Source organism: Anabrus simplex, chromosome 6, assembly GCF_040414725.1.
Source record: "Anabrus simplex isolate iqAnaSimp1 chromosome 6, ASM4041472v1, whole genome shotgun sequence".
NCBI classification, from domain to species: domain Eukaryota; kingdom Metazoa; phylum Arthropoda; class Insecta; order Orthoptera; family Tettigoniidae; genus Anabrus; species Anabrus simplex.
The window spans coordinates 133,634,468-133,650,207 of record NC_090270.1 but is presented as its reverse complement, the minus strand read 5'-3'; the positions used below and the strand labels follow the sequence as shown (position 1 = coordinate 133,650,207).

At 36.2% G+C, this 15,740-nt stretch overlaps 1 protein-coding gene across 1 annotated transcript in view; it reads left to right on the top strand.

The window, feature by feature from the left end:
• The window catches only part of Mettl3 (methyltransferase like 3), a 144,217-nt gene that overhangs the window by 50,668 nt on the left and 77,809 nt on the right, over positions 1 to 15,740 (top strand). The window contains exons 5-6 of the mRNA XM_067149938.2: positions 6,357 to 6,483; positions 15,482 to 15,653. Of these exons, the coding sequence (XP_067006039.2) occupies positions 6,357 to 6,483; positions 15,482 to 15,653 (299 nt within the window). The remainder of the gene's footprint in view (positions 1 to 6,356; positions 6,484 to 15,481; positions 15,654 to 15,740) is intronic.

Below are 15,740 nucleotides of genomic sequence, written 5' to 3'. Positions count from 1 at the left end.
GTGAGAGAGATCTATATCATTAGACTGACTCATACATTTTAAAAAATGCTTGGAACTGAGTCTCACAAATAAAATATTTTCTCTGCACTTCTTTCTCCGTTATTATTTGGTATAAATGTTTTGTTTCTGTGATGTATGTGTAACATTAGTAGAAAGCTTTTATTCTGTACTCGTATTTCAAGAATCAGTATGAAAAACAGTATATGAGGGATACACACTAGTCTTTCCCAAACATATAGTAGTTCCTTTGTATGACTGCTCAGTTAGCATAATAATTTACAGCAGTCTTGTGTTCCTTTCCACAGTAGAGGATAAAGAAGTGTATTGCAAGTTTTACCCCTTTAAATATCTAAATGGAGCTCTAATAAAATTGTCTGTTCCATGGAGGAAAGATGAGTTAGATTCATGTTCCATGGAGGAAAGATGAGTTAGATTCATGTGTTGAGCTACACGGTCATAAATGTAATGTAAATTTTCATACTTTCTTAATGTTACGCACCAGGCAAGTTGGCCATGTGGTTAGGGGCGCACAGCTGTGAGCTTGCATCCGGGAGATAGTGGGTTCGAATCCGATTGTCGGCAGCCCTGAAGATGGTTTTCCATGGTTTCCCATTTTCACACCAGGAAAATGTTGGGGCTGTACCTTAATTAAGGCCACGGCTGCTTCCTTCCAACTTCTAGCCCTTTCCTATCCCATCTTCGCCGTAAGACCTATCTGTGTCAGTGCAACGTAAAGCCACTAGAAAAAAAAAATTAATGTTCTCTGAAGTGGAATGAAAACCCTTCTCATTTCTCTTAATACCTTGCCATCATGCATTCTGAATGAGGTGCGAGTTGGAGAGAATGAATATTTGTGTGATGATGTTAAAATTTGGTACAATGAAAATATTTTGTTAAGAGGGAAGTCATTCTTTTTCATTGTCTACTCTGTATATATAACTTTTTAAGTTTTCCAGTCTGTCAAAACACGAGAAATATAACACTTAGAACACTGTACCATACCTAAGGAAAAGAATCTGACAGATTGACATGTTTTGTTGTACAAGAACATCCTCATATTCTGTCAGATCACTTTTAACCATGCTTATATATGTACAGTATTGTTTATGTTGCATAAACTTGTCAGTGTTTGTGGATGGGTGATGTAATGAACAAGTGTGACAAATTATATGAATATTGAAGTCTGTTATTAGCATGTTAGTAGGTTTGCTGAAGTTTTCTGTACTTAACTTAAAGCCAGCTATAGTTTCATGTCCATTACCTCCAGCTTTCGAGGCTGGACTGATTTCAGGTGACTGGCCTTGATTATGTCTGTAGGGGTGGTAGTAGAGGAAGGTGAAGTGGGGGACAACATTGTTCAGCAGAGAGAGAGAGAGAGAGAGAGAGAGAGATGTGCTATGTGGCTACAGTCTGGTTATCTTTACATATATTAGAAAATGAATGAATGATAATGATTTTTGGAAGAAATTAATCTGCAGCATTGAAATAAAGAGTACTTTGTATGAGTTTAACTTTAGTGATTTTTTTTTGCTAGGTGCTTTACGTCGCACCGACACAGATAGGTCTTATGATGACGATGGGACAGGGAAGGGTTGGGAGTGGGAAGGAAGCGGCCGTGGCCTTAATTAAGGTACAGCCCCAGCATTTACCTGGTGTGAAAATGGGAAACCATGGAAAACCATTTTCAGGGCTGCCGACAGTGCGGTTCGAACCTACTATCTCCCGAATACTGGATACTGGCCGCACTTAAGCGACTGCAGCTATCGAGCTCGGTACTTTAGTGATTAACCCCTTTGCTTACTATATAAACATGTGCTCTGAACCTTCGATTTACCATTTAAATTCTGATGCAAATGAGTTTCATACGTGGCTGTATTTAAATATTACCGTAATACCTCTGCAACTATTTGCTCAAATAATGTGAAACCGGTACATAAATACTCAGAATCAGACAGACCCCCCCACTGTGGTTCCAGTATAGAATTCTACCATCTCGTTAAGGCAACCTGGTTTTGATTCTTGGCACCGACAATAGATTAGAAATTGACTGTTTTCACCATTTTGGTCCGTACTGACTTATATACAAATTTCTATAAAATAATTTTCTGCCTTATCAATACTTTATACACTTTATTCTATTTAATTACCGTACATGTACATGTTTCGAGAGCCTCCGCTCTCTTCCTCAGCGGTGCCAAGTACTAATTATCTTAGGACTATGGTTCATTGGTATCATATTTCAATTATATATTAAAATATATGAATTTTAAATTAGTTACAATATTACTCTTTCTTTTGCCTATTAACATCGTCATTTGTCGCATATTTTACCAGAATTTTACCAATCATAAATGATAAAATCTAATTAAATTAATCTCTCTATGTTAATTTATGTCCTTATTTATATCTGAAAATAGTAACTCTTTCTTCATCTTCTATAAAATCTATAAAATTAATAGATTTTTAATAGATTAGAAATACAAGGAATCTTGGAATGGCATTAACCATGCGTTGTGAAGACAATTAGGAAGCTGCTGCGAGTAGTAGTACCTAATAGGGAACCAAAACTGCAGTTGCTGTCTCCCGTCATCTTCAGGTCACAAGCCGGACAGCAGCCGCCTTGCACTGCAAAGGTCAACGCAGTATAAATAACTATTTCAATGAAATTTGCTACATTACAGCAAAAAAAAACCTGTAGGAAATAAACTCACCTAGTAATGCACATCAGTTTTTCTTATTACACACGCTTTGCTAAAGTCATCACTGAGAAACTGATCCAGAATCTTTTTACCCGTAAGTTCAATGTTTGAAAAATAGGGACTTACCCCAGGAATTCTTGTCAATTGCACTTTTGTAGGAATATCTTTTAATGGACAAGAAGATTTCCACTCTTCTACTTTCTGTTTCTTGTTATGTTGCACGGGAACATTTAAAGTCGCAATATTTATGTTTGCTTCATCACTCATATCATTATCACTAACTTCACTAAGCACAGATGAGGTGTTTTCATCACTACATTCACTAGAAGAACTTTGAGATATATCATAATCTTCATCACAGTCACTATGTGTTAAGATATCCACAACTTCTCGCTCACTTATATCTTCGTGTACATTGCATTGCCCCATCGATTCGGCGGCTACGTAAGTCGAGTCCACGGTAGCACACCCTGTTGATTTGACAGTTAGGTAAGCCAAAGGGTAAAATAAGAGTACAAAATGGTCCCGAATGGCGAGTTACTTCGTAGAATTTAGTAACTAGATAGATATAACTAACACATATTCCAAACATACCTTGCATCAGATTAACTGCCAGTGGGATTAATTAAGAGCTAGAGAAAAATAGTTTCTCCTTCTTCTTTTTCTACTATTACTACCACTTTTCCCACACCTGTGGAGTCGCAGTTGCGAACTATGTTTGCACATTTTGATTTGGCCCTTTTTTTACAGCCGGATACTCATCCCAATGCTAACCCTTTGTGGAGGGATGTAATCACTGTTGCATGTTTCTGTGGTGGTTGGTAGTGTGGTGTGTTGTCTGAAGATGAAGTGGAGAGTGTTGGGACAAACACAGACACCCAGTGTCCGAGCCAAAATAATTAATCACACATAATTAAATTTTCGACCCAGTTGGGAATCAAACCCAGAACGCTCTGAAACAAAGGCCTTAACAATGACCATTCAGCCAAGGAGGCAGACCTAGGGGAAAATAGTGTGAAATATTGTTCTATTATCAGGAATAATCGTGAACATATTCCTAAATAACATAAGAACATTTTCTTAACCAACCAACTGTTTAAAGGGATCTGACACTGAAGCAGATATGTAGATGATGTAGAGTGTTCTCCCCAGAAATTTTCATCAGCCGAGTGGCAGGAATGAGTAGCCAGGCGGGGAATACTACGTAAAAAAATGAATATAATAAAATTTCAATTTATTCCTCTCAGGGCATTAACAGCGATATCAGACAGGTGAACATTAACTCCAAAATTGAACTATTTTAGTGTCATTACCATGAACAAGACATAACAGAGAATTTTGATCTTCTAGGATTCTACTGCTCGTTCATAATCATGTAAAATAGAGTGCTCGCTTGCGTTTCCATGCTAATCCAGACACTGCTTGCACATGACATTACATGATATTCAAGCTAAACCTTTAAACTCCCATGTAATTGATGCAATTATGCTGACAATAATGAAGATTTATCATTTAAATAAGCAGTTTTACAGTATTTATATTTTAGTTTGGAGGTTGGGTAAGATGGGATAAAAGGAGAATACTTAAAATTAAAATTTGTGTCTACAATGTTGTTAAAACATATTTTTCCAATTAAACATTTTTGAAAACATCTTTTAAAAGTTTGTGGTGAGGCATTTCTGTAAGATTACTGAATGACTTGTTCTTGTATACAATAAAAACTCTATGTGTATTACAGTCCTCAGGTGTTTATTGATTGTATGATATATTGAAAATCTTCCTTAGAAGCTCCATTTAAACTGTACTAGAAGGCTGTGATAAGCTGTTTGATTTACTGTTGTCCTAAGGTAACTTCATCTTTCAACACCACATAGTAATAGTTTTTTAAGGTTCCCATGGGAAAAAAAGATTAAGGTTTTATAATGTGCTTACTGAAAATAAAACCTACAACCTGTTTTCCAGTCATTGACCGGGTCAGGGATGGAGTGAATGAAGCAAATATAGGCTATTAGTACGATGGGGTCGCCACTCCCAAAGTGATTTATTAATGAGTGATAGATGCTATGAAATGAGAATGGAGAGTGTTGCTGGAATGATAAATGACAGGGAAAATCAGAGTACCCGGAGAAAAACCTGTCCCGCCTCCGCTTTGTCCAGCACAAATCTCACATGGAGTGACCGGGATTTGAACCACGGTATCCAGCGGTGAGAGGCCGACGCGCTGCCGTCTGAGCCACGGAGGCTCTCAATGTGCTTACTATTCATGTATTATCATCTAAGCTTTTTGGATACAGCTGAAGATGACCACTAAGTGGTCGAAACATGTACTGTGATTGTTAATGTTTTTATAATTTTGCCAAAGGCATGTAATAAAGTATCGATTAGGTGGTAATTTAATCTAATAAGTTGAAATGCAACCTAAATAGACTAAACAGGTCCTTTTTTCCAAATCAGGTATTTATGAATGCAAGTGTTAAGAACCAAAAGCAATATAAAGGGCAAACTAAACACAATTTCCACACCAGATTCAAAGAACACCAAAATGCTGTCAGATACAATCAACATTCAGTTTTCAGATAACATGTACAGTATATAACAGTTCTCGCTTTTTCACAGACATCAATACAGATCTTAAAATTTGACACATTGAAAATAAAAGCAAATCATTAATCATACAGGAAGCTATAGAAATACACATCACAAAAAAAAATCTAACCAATCCAACCTCAACGATCACACATTCCCGAAAAATTCCATCCTCTTCACGCTGCTAAATTAATTCAAATTTGGTAAAACAGCATTTCACACTATTTTTCCTTAGATCTTAATTAATTCCATTGGAGGTTACTCTGGCTCAATGTACGTCTGGAATGTGGGTTAGGTTATATCTAACAATACTCATCACCGCTTGAGACTCTTTTACAGTCTATTATTTTATCACTAAAAATAAACTCATACAAAGTACTCTGTAATTCATTGCTGTACTAGGTTTCTTTTAAAAATTATCATCATGGATTCATTTTCTAATACACACAATGACAAATAGAATATAGCTACTTAGTACTTCTCTCTCCCCACTGAGCAGAGGACATTAGATTAAAATAAAAGGTTTCTGAAAGATTTCCATTAATTTGGTGCAAATAATATATCTTTCCATTTTATACTGTACTTTCTGCAGATTGTGTTTCTGTTTTGATTTCTACCGATCAAAAATTTTCATAACTGATAGAAAATAAATATTGGCATTAATTTCTTAAAAAACATAGTTGGACCAGTAACTGAGAGGTTTAGAAATATAATAACATTAAGAACTGTAAGATATAATCAGATATTAAAGTATAATCCTGTTGCAAATGAGTTGCATAGACAGTTAATAAAATAAATTTGTTTATTAGCATTATGGCTGATGTCATAGAATATTTACTCTGTCAAAAAATGAGTCATTTATTTTCTTTATTAAAATCTGTACCTCCAGCTGGAAACTTGGTTGACTGAGTGTCAACAGGGTTAACATGTTCGGTATCAATTCTTAAATGTTAAATTGTAACTACCATATGGTATCATTTGCAAATCATAAGTTACATAAATGCAAAAGAAATATTAGTTCACCTCTGCATACTTTTTCATCTCATGATATGTATTACTGATTTGTTTCAGTCATTATTGTCAATGCCATCTATTCGTGAAAAGGAGAATAAGAAGGTTGGAGAAGAAATTCTTGACCTACTTAGCAAACCCACTGCTAAAGAACGATCTCTAGCTGAAAGATTCCGGTCTCAAGGAGGTAAGAGACAGTATTGTCATTCTCCAATTTGGAAATACAATTTTGGCAATATTATTGGTAACTTGAGATCAAAGTAAAACCAGGTATAGTGGTACAAGTAAATATCAATTTATCTTTAAAATTACAGATTTTACTTTTCAGTATGCCTATTTAGTAATTTTACCCAAGAAACTGGAGTTGGAAAATGATGGATGATGATATATATTTTTTACTGAAGCTTTGGAGGGGTATCATTAGCTCAGTGGATTAGTTGCTGGCTTCCCACCCAAAAAGCTGAGTTTCAAATCCCAGTTGTTTCTACATTGAGAATTTTGTCTCAAATATCTTGTGTCGTCGGAAAGGGCATCTGACTTTTAACCCCCAGGCAAAACCAAAATGAACCTGGGTGGCTCTAGCAAACCCAAAAGTAGACAGGATAAGCTCAAGAAAGTCATATTTTTAAGTGAAACATTGTCTTGTAGGAAACTATATTATCATTGTTGTCTGCTTTCATTTTAGATGATTTGATAATTTGGGTAGCTTATTAAAATTAATCAAAAAATTTCATGTTGACAATTGGGCTACTTTGAGAATTTATGGTGGAATGAATTCTTGGTTCAAGCTAATTACAAGGGTTAAACAAGGCTGTAATCTTTCACCTTTGAAAGGCTTTAAAATATTAACATACATGTCACACTTTTATTCATTTCCACCTCATTTTTATACTTTTTACCTGTTTGTTATTGTAAATATTTCTGTCTCCTTCCTTCACAAGGTTTGTAATTTTGTTTTAATTAATTCTAAAGCCTCAAATTTTTCTTCCAAGACTTGTTAACAGGACAAAATATTCCCATTAAACATTTGCAAATGTTATTGAGAGAACATTTTCCATTGCTGTGAGGAAAATACAACTTTATTTGCATGCATATGTATTGGAGATCAGGACCCAGTGATGTTGAAATATGAACATCTTACTGATTGACATATAAGAAATCAATTGACAAGAGGGCCCTTTTTAATACAATATATCAAGTAAATGATATTACATCAGTCTTGGGACTAGTTTCAGCCACTTCGTGGCCATCTTCAGCCAATTAAAAATTAAGCAGATTATGTTATAACTAAACATATGTATACCAGACAAAGACAGTGTTGCAGAAATAATTATAACATTAAAATACATATAATAACAAAAATTATGGTTATGATCTTCTTGTCATAATATGATGCCTTTAAGTTGACGTAAGACCTCAGGCAAAGAAGTAAATCTCTAATGTCTGATGTAGAACAAGCACTGATGTACAACAAGCTCACAAGCATAAAATTTGAGTATGTACTCTAGTTTTATTCATACCACCCACTAACTATTTCCACCTCACCTCCACCTCCTCATTAGCTCTACAGCCTTGCAGGATCTTTGTTTACCAAGTGACCGTTGCTCAACCTTAAGGCCTGCGGATAACAAGGTGGTGCATGGTCGGCACAACAAATCCTCTCAGCCATTCATTATTCTTGGCTTTCTAGAGCAGGGCTGATATCTCACTATCAGGTGGCTCCTCAATAATTATTGTTCTCATGCAGACTGAGTGGACCTTGAACCAGCCCTCACATCCAGGTTAAATTTCCTGACCTCCCTGAATATAAAATCTAGGTCCTATCTGTAAGAACCAGGTTCGCTATCCTTATGGTATTTCACGATCATCTCCTTGATGTGTTTTGCTTCATTTCTCCATATCTCTGCTTTCACCTGTTGGATATATTCAGGTATCACAACCTGACAAGAATCTGGTGAAATCCACATGCCTGTATCAAATAATACTTTGCCTTGGCCTACCTGATCAAGAGACTCCCTTCCTACAAGTCTAGCTCTGTCTAATTCATGGCTTGACCTTGAAGCCACTGTTTCGATATAATACTCCTTTGTCACAGACCATACTAATTCTATAGCATTGAAAAATGAGTGAGATGGAGGAAGTCATAGAACAGTATGGCCTTCATTGTGTAGCATTCGTGCCATAACATATCTGGTTTAAAAAAAAGTCATTTTATTATCCATAAAGGCAAATAAACAACATTAGCCATACTCATATTTAGATGCTATACCTGTTTAAGTGACTTTGATTCATATGACACAACCTTTCAAACTCATCTTTCATTGCATTTTCTGGTGGGGACACTCCTCTCTGCCTCAACCATGACTGTAAATTGAAGGAAAATTAAATTAAAATCTGTAACATCATTAAATATCATTCAGTAGAAAATATTTAATCCTTTCTCCATTTCATTGTCAGTTGCTGCAGACAATACAGGGTCCTATATTTCTTAATCCTATGATTAATAATATATCCACTCGTGTCTGAAATTTGTGACTATTCATAGCACCATGAAAGTCCTGCTTTCTCTTCTTTTAAAATTTGTTGCAAATGTTAATCAGGCACCTGCAAAAATCTTGATATTTAGCCTGCATTATTCTACATATTTTGACACAGGTGTAGAATAATATATTGGAAGTGGAAAGTGTTTGTAGGAGATTTTATTTGTAAATCTTGTGTTTTAATAATATCTTCTGTGTGATCTGGAGTGCGGTGATAGTATATTTTATTTGTATTCCATGTAACTACCTAACCCGTACAGTGTAAATATTTTTGTAACATATTGGTAACTAGTAGATTACATTTCTATATTTACTGGAACAGTCCAGAAAGTTTGTGACACAAATTTTTGAACAGGGTGTGTTGGCCTTTGTTAGTTACGCTTTCGAGAAATATGTTCTTACTATTCTGGAAATGGAAGATTCGCGATCGAATGTATTTGAGAAAGTGATTTAAATATCGCGAACGCAGAAAGTGTTATAATTGGTCAATCTGGGCAAGCTCCTGTGTTCTGATTGGCTACTCCTAGACCAGATTTCCCTTTAAAAGGGGCTAGGCAGCATTTTGTGAGAGGTCTTAAGTCTCTGAGCCGTCTTGGTCTTGGCCTGCCGAGCCTGCCGAAGTTTTTGATGTCGTGAACGTCTCCTCGGTACCAGCATGGACTACCTTAGGGTAAGCGCTGTTGTTTTCTGACCGGTTTTAAGTTCCATTTAGTTTTCGTTGGTGTATCACAGGAGTTTGCCCTAATCGTCACCCCTTTGATCAGATGTTGTGAAAAGCAAGTTTTGATTTCACTCTAAAATGTAATAGTATTTTGTGCTTCCTCTTACCTTCAATATTGTATGTGTGGAATTTGATTTGTACTGAGATGTATTTGTGTACTGCTTTGAACTTAAGGCAAAGCTCTTGTCTAGGAACATCTAAACTATATTTGTCAAAGAACTTTGATTTCATGTGTAGTGTGTATCTTGATTTGGTGTACAGCTGAATTTGTTTCAGAAGTTAATTTGTATTGCTGATTTTGTAACTAATATTTTGAAAACAAGAGATCGCTGTTGGCTTTTCGGAAAACCGCAACCTCCATGGCCCTTGGTAAGGATCCCTAGTCTCCTTTCCACATTCCTGGTTTATTATCATCAAGTTGCCCTCATTGATATTTACTAGTGTTGTTTTCGGCGGAGTTCTGCGTAGTGCATCAGATTTTTTATTGTGAATGTAGTGTCTTATGTACCGTGTAATTGCATTTATTTTCCTCCCTTTAACTGTGTTTGATGTAGCTGCTGAAGTACCGGTTACATATGTGATACTTCCTTCAGAGATATTAGTAGCAAAACATTGTGATTTGTGTTGAATGACTGTAAGTAAAAGCATCTTAAATACAGTAAAGTCACATAAGGTAGCCTATCCTAAAATTTGTTATGAATGTACAGTACTTCAATTACTCAAAAGAAGATAAAAAGAAGACTTTTCTTAAGAATCATCATGGAACTTATGAAGCCTACTCTTACTACGTGAGCATTGGAGTCTTCCCTTCCTCGAACTATCCATGGCAAGTCATCAAGAATTGAAGGAGTGATGAAGCCAGAGCAATCCAAACAGCAAGAAAGGATGAGGTCATCTGGAAGATGCTTATGCTTCATTTGCCCCTGCAACAAAGACATAAAATCCACAAAATGTTGTTAGAAGTGTGAGAAGTGGGTCTCTGTTGACTATTCTATTACTGTGTGCAAGGAGTGATTTGGAAATGATTCAGAATAAGCCTGTTACGAACAGAGTTTTAGGTATCTTTTCAAGATTAACAGTTAGCTGTCTTATACCTACACCGACTTATTGTTTTTGTGTAAACATATGTTTAATGCAGAGAGCAACAAACTCCTTCATACCTAGTGTTCTGTGATCTGGAAAAGGCTTTTGACACAGTCCCGAGGCCAGCTATGTGGACAATACTGAAACACTTGTGGCTGTCCACGGCATTTTGTAGATCTAGTCAAGGCTCTTCATGATAACACATCTGGGCAAGTCATTCATCAAACTATTATCTCTGATCCAGTTCTAATCACTCATGAATTGAAACAAGGATGTGTGCTTGCTCCAACACTCTTCACTCTTTACCTAGCTGCCATGCTCTATAGAACATCTACAGACAACCAAAGTGTAAAGATCAGATATCGCTTCAACCAATGGGGGACTGTTCAATCTAGCTAGACCGCTCCCAAAAGCTTATTAAGATTTCCTCCATTATGGAATTGCAGTATGCAGATAATGCTGCCACACCTGCTCTCACACCTGAGGAGTTGCAACAGTCAGTCAGTTGTTTCAAGAATACTTGTGATCGTTTTGGTCTCTCCATTAATGTTCAGAAAACGAAAGTACTCTTGCAGCCTGCACCTGGATCGAACCTCCCTTCTTTCAATATCTCCATTGCGGATACTCCAAATTAGCAGGTCGACCACTTTTTATATCTAGGAAGTATCCTCTTAACAAATGCTAAATGCTCACAAGATGTTGATAGGAGAATTGATACTGCCCACTCAGCATTTGGACGTTTATCCCCTCATGTCTTCATGAATAAGGATCTTACAACTCCGCCCTCACCCAACCACTTCATGTGATCTGTGTGGACATATGTTTCATGCCAAGATTGGGCTACTAAGTCGTATAAAACATATTCACAAAGCTTTGTGAGTGTGAAAATGTAAACTGCTGAAGAATATGTTTACTCGGATATGAGTTGCAGCCGACCACAATGTTTTCTGACAATTTCTGGGATACAAACATTTCATTCAAATTTTCAGTGTTTTTTTTTCTTCAGTTATAATGTTATTATCAAAATATATAGGTGAAGAAAGACTAATTAGTAATGTAAGTTTTAATTTCAGTTTACATTTTTTCCTACATGGTTGATAGTACAGTAGATGTCTGCTGTAGCAAGTATGTCATATAACAAGAACCCTGTTATAACGACAGTTTTTGTTGGTTTCTTCAAAATTCCTATATTAAACTGTGTATTATCCTTCGGTTACGAGAGCCCCATCACTGACGCATCCATTATTACAAGTGAATAAGTGTGCACGATTTTTTCCGTCACCGACATTTGTGAACCCAGCGATTATATTGCAGGCGATCAATCATCTTCGGTATAATTTTCTCGCTATGACCACTAGCAAGTTCTCTCGTTGACATTCGAAAGCGATGTCGGAGTCGATTAGTAATACCAGTCGATTTTGTTCCGTAAAGAAAAATGGAAATGAAAGAGAAGAACATGTTTTCATAATAAATATGTAAATAACGTGTCCGATAGCAGTTGTTAATTCGTTAAAAATAAAGGCCAAAGTAAATGATCCCTTAATTTTAGTGCTAAATTCTGCAATTAAGTAAGACTGGTATACACCTCAAGATATGGCAGAGTGCATCATTGATTTCAGAGGTTAGTTTTATATTTTTTCGCATCTGGTTAAATTTTGGAAAGCCTGTTATATAACTTTATAGCGAGAAGGTTATCATTTCTCTACTGGCACTTGAAATATGTTTTCATCAAACATATAGTATTGTTAAGTTAGGATAGGTGATGCTGTTTGAATAAGAAAACTGAAATGTTTGCCACAAAATGCGATAGAGGTGCGACCATCTATGTTTCAGAAAAGGAGTTACTAATGCCGGATTAAAAAATATCACAAATTATGCAAGCAGAAATCATAATGTCTGAATGTACCGTTTGTATTATTCAGGATTTTTTGTTATATACTGAAATTAAGTAAGAATTTGCTACATCTCAAGATATGGCAGAGTACATCACTGATTTCAGAGGATAGTTTATATTTTCTTGCATTTAATTAAATTTTGGAAAGGCTGTTCCCATGCAAATATTTAATGAGGAAGTTATCATTTCTATACGTGTGCTTGAAATATGTTTTCATGATAATTATACCATTAGGTTGGGTGGCGCTGTTTGAGGAAGTGAACTGGGATGTTTGCCACAGAGGCCTCTGGAGTGATACTATAATTTTTTCAGAATGAAATTAAACATACTCTTTCACTCAGTATTGGATTTTGGAAAACAACAAACGAGTAAGCCGTAGTGTGGATATCCGCGAAAATCCAAGTTTTGAACAAACTGATTGCTGTTTCATACCGATTTTAATGTGTATGGGTTTTTTCCCGACTTTTTTACAAAAATTTGGACATAACGACAATCCGTTATAGAGAGTAAATGTTTCGACATTATGAATTCTCACTATAACAGACTTATGCTGTATACCTCATAATCCTGAATACCACCCGCACTTTTATCCCCAAAATATTGGTTCTAAATCTTGGGTGTGGGTACTATTTAAGCCGTTCATTCTCTTAAATATTTACTACGTTTACATGAAGTATTGAAATAGATTTGAATGCGGGTACCATACTCAATAGACCACATGTAAACGGGCATTCAGGTCTTATTGTGTTTTAGTTGTGTTCTAGAAAACAAGATTGATTTTTTTCTCAATATGGTTACAGTGGCATGTAAATGCGAAATGTAAGGTAATGAAATATGCTAAATCAAAGAATATGGGTAAATATGCGATAAATACGAAAGCCGCGGCTAAGGATGCTCAATCGTCATTTGTATCCAAATTGTGCTGGCATGCTGGGTGTGCGAATAGCTGATCTTGCGGGATATCGTACTTTGCGAGAGTTGAGACTGTTGGTTACGGAAATCTACCTCGCTCATATTCGAATTCCATATCTGACCCGCATAAGTGCTGTCTTGATAGTAAGCGATGGATTCAAAACGTCGTCTGTGGTCATTTACTGTGCATGAGAAAAAATTGTAAGCGAAGCTGAAATATATGGCAGAAAGTACGATATTGATGAATCGTGTATTCGTGATTGGCAGAAGAAGGGGGAAAACCTTCTAAAAAGTAACGGCGATCGCAGAGCGTTCTGCGGGCGGAGTGCAGTGTTTCTGGAAATTGAAGAATGCCTCCACAAATTTGTGATAGAAAAACCTGAGTTAGGATATGGTGTTTCTAGTGAAATGTGTCAATTGAAAGCACTAGATATCTCAAAATAATTCAAAACACAGGGTTTTACTGCAAGCCGCAGATGGATCTGAAACTTTTATCGGGGAAAGGGATTGTGCATTCAGAGACGTATGTCTTATTTCACAACATCTCCCTGGGGTGTATGAGGAAAAATTAACGGCCTTTCAGCGTCACATTATTCATTGAGGAAGCAAAATTCTTATTATTTTGCTTTTGCAAATTGGGAATGCCGACCAGACACCTGTCTATTTTGAAATGCCATTGGAAAATACAGTGGATACTAAGGGTTCTAAAAGTGTAACCATCAGAACAGGTGGTAATGCATGGTAATGTTGTGCGTATTAGCAGATGGAACCAAACTCCCTCTATATGCGGTTCTGAAAAGGAAAACACTTCCGAAAGGAAACTTGCCATCTGGTGTTATTGTTAGAACACATGAGTATGGCTGGATGGACAGTGCATTAGTTGAGGACTGGGTGAAGTGCGTTTGGCAATGTCGTCCGGGAGCTTTGTTACAAAAACAAAACATGCTTGTGTTGGACAGTTACCGAGGACATACAACTGACGTCATAAAAGATATGGTGAGGAAAGGAAAAAACGATTTTGCGATATTTCTAGGAGGACTCACTTCTATTCTACAGCTGTTGGATGTGTGCGTGAACTGGCCTTTCAAAACTGCAATGAAACAGTTGTACACCAAATGGATGTCTGATGGTGATCACGCGTTAACACCAACCGGACGAGTGAAGAGGCCTGAAATGGGACTAATATGCAGCTGGACCAAGACCGCATGGGCGCGCATTCCCAACGATATAGTGTCCAAAAGCTTTAAGAAATGTGGAATTTCAAATTCAGTGGACGGTAGTGAGGACGACTATTTGTGGAAAGATGCCAGCAACGAAAGTTCCTATGGTGAATCTTCAGATGACGACGGTGAATTGTGAATGATCTGAGTTATTGGACCGATTTTATTTATGTTTTTGTGAGAATTTTATTAATTGTAAGCTGTTTGAATTTATATTTGTGGTATATTTGAAGAAAATGAAATAGGTATGTAAGTTATTTGATTTTTGATTTTTTTCATATTTTGCCGTCTCAAATTTAGGGTGCGGGTTTTATTCGGTGGCGGGTGTATTCGGGATTATACAGTATTTGAAATAAATAATATTTAAGAAATAAATGAATTTAGTAATTTTTTACAAGGGAAATATTTTGGGGTTGATATCTACCCCGTGCAACCATTGATGTTTTAGAAAAGGAGTTACTAATGCAGGGTTAGAAAATCCAAAATTATGCAAGCAGAAATTATAATGTCTGAATGTACTGTATGTATTATTCAGGATTTATTGTTCACATTTTCCACTCGCAAGTGTTTTTCCATGCTAGGTTAAGAAAAACTGCTTCTTTGGTCCTACTATGAAACATTAATTTTTGCATTGTATGTACATCATAAATTTTCTACCTTGCCTTTGCTCAGTAAATCCCACTTCCTTTCTTTTTTTTTTTTTTTTTTTTCCACTTCATTCTTCAATCTTGATAATAATATCTCTCTACTGATCTAGAATACAATTCAAAACTATTGCTACTTTGATCAGATTGTGTATATTTAATTTTTCTTAGGTGCCCAGGTGATGGAATTCTGTCCACATGGTACCAAGGCAGAATGCATAAAAGTAAGCTCTACAGAGCCTTGCAAGAAGCTGCATTTCAAAAAGATCATCCAGAAGCACACTGACGAATCATTGGGTGACTGTTCTTTCTTAAACACCTGTTTTCACATGGATACATGCAAGTATGTGTAATGAGCTCTTACATATGAGATTGTTACCTAGTCACGTACATTGTAATGACTCCAACTCGTTCTTTTTTTATATTTTAT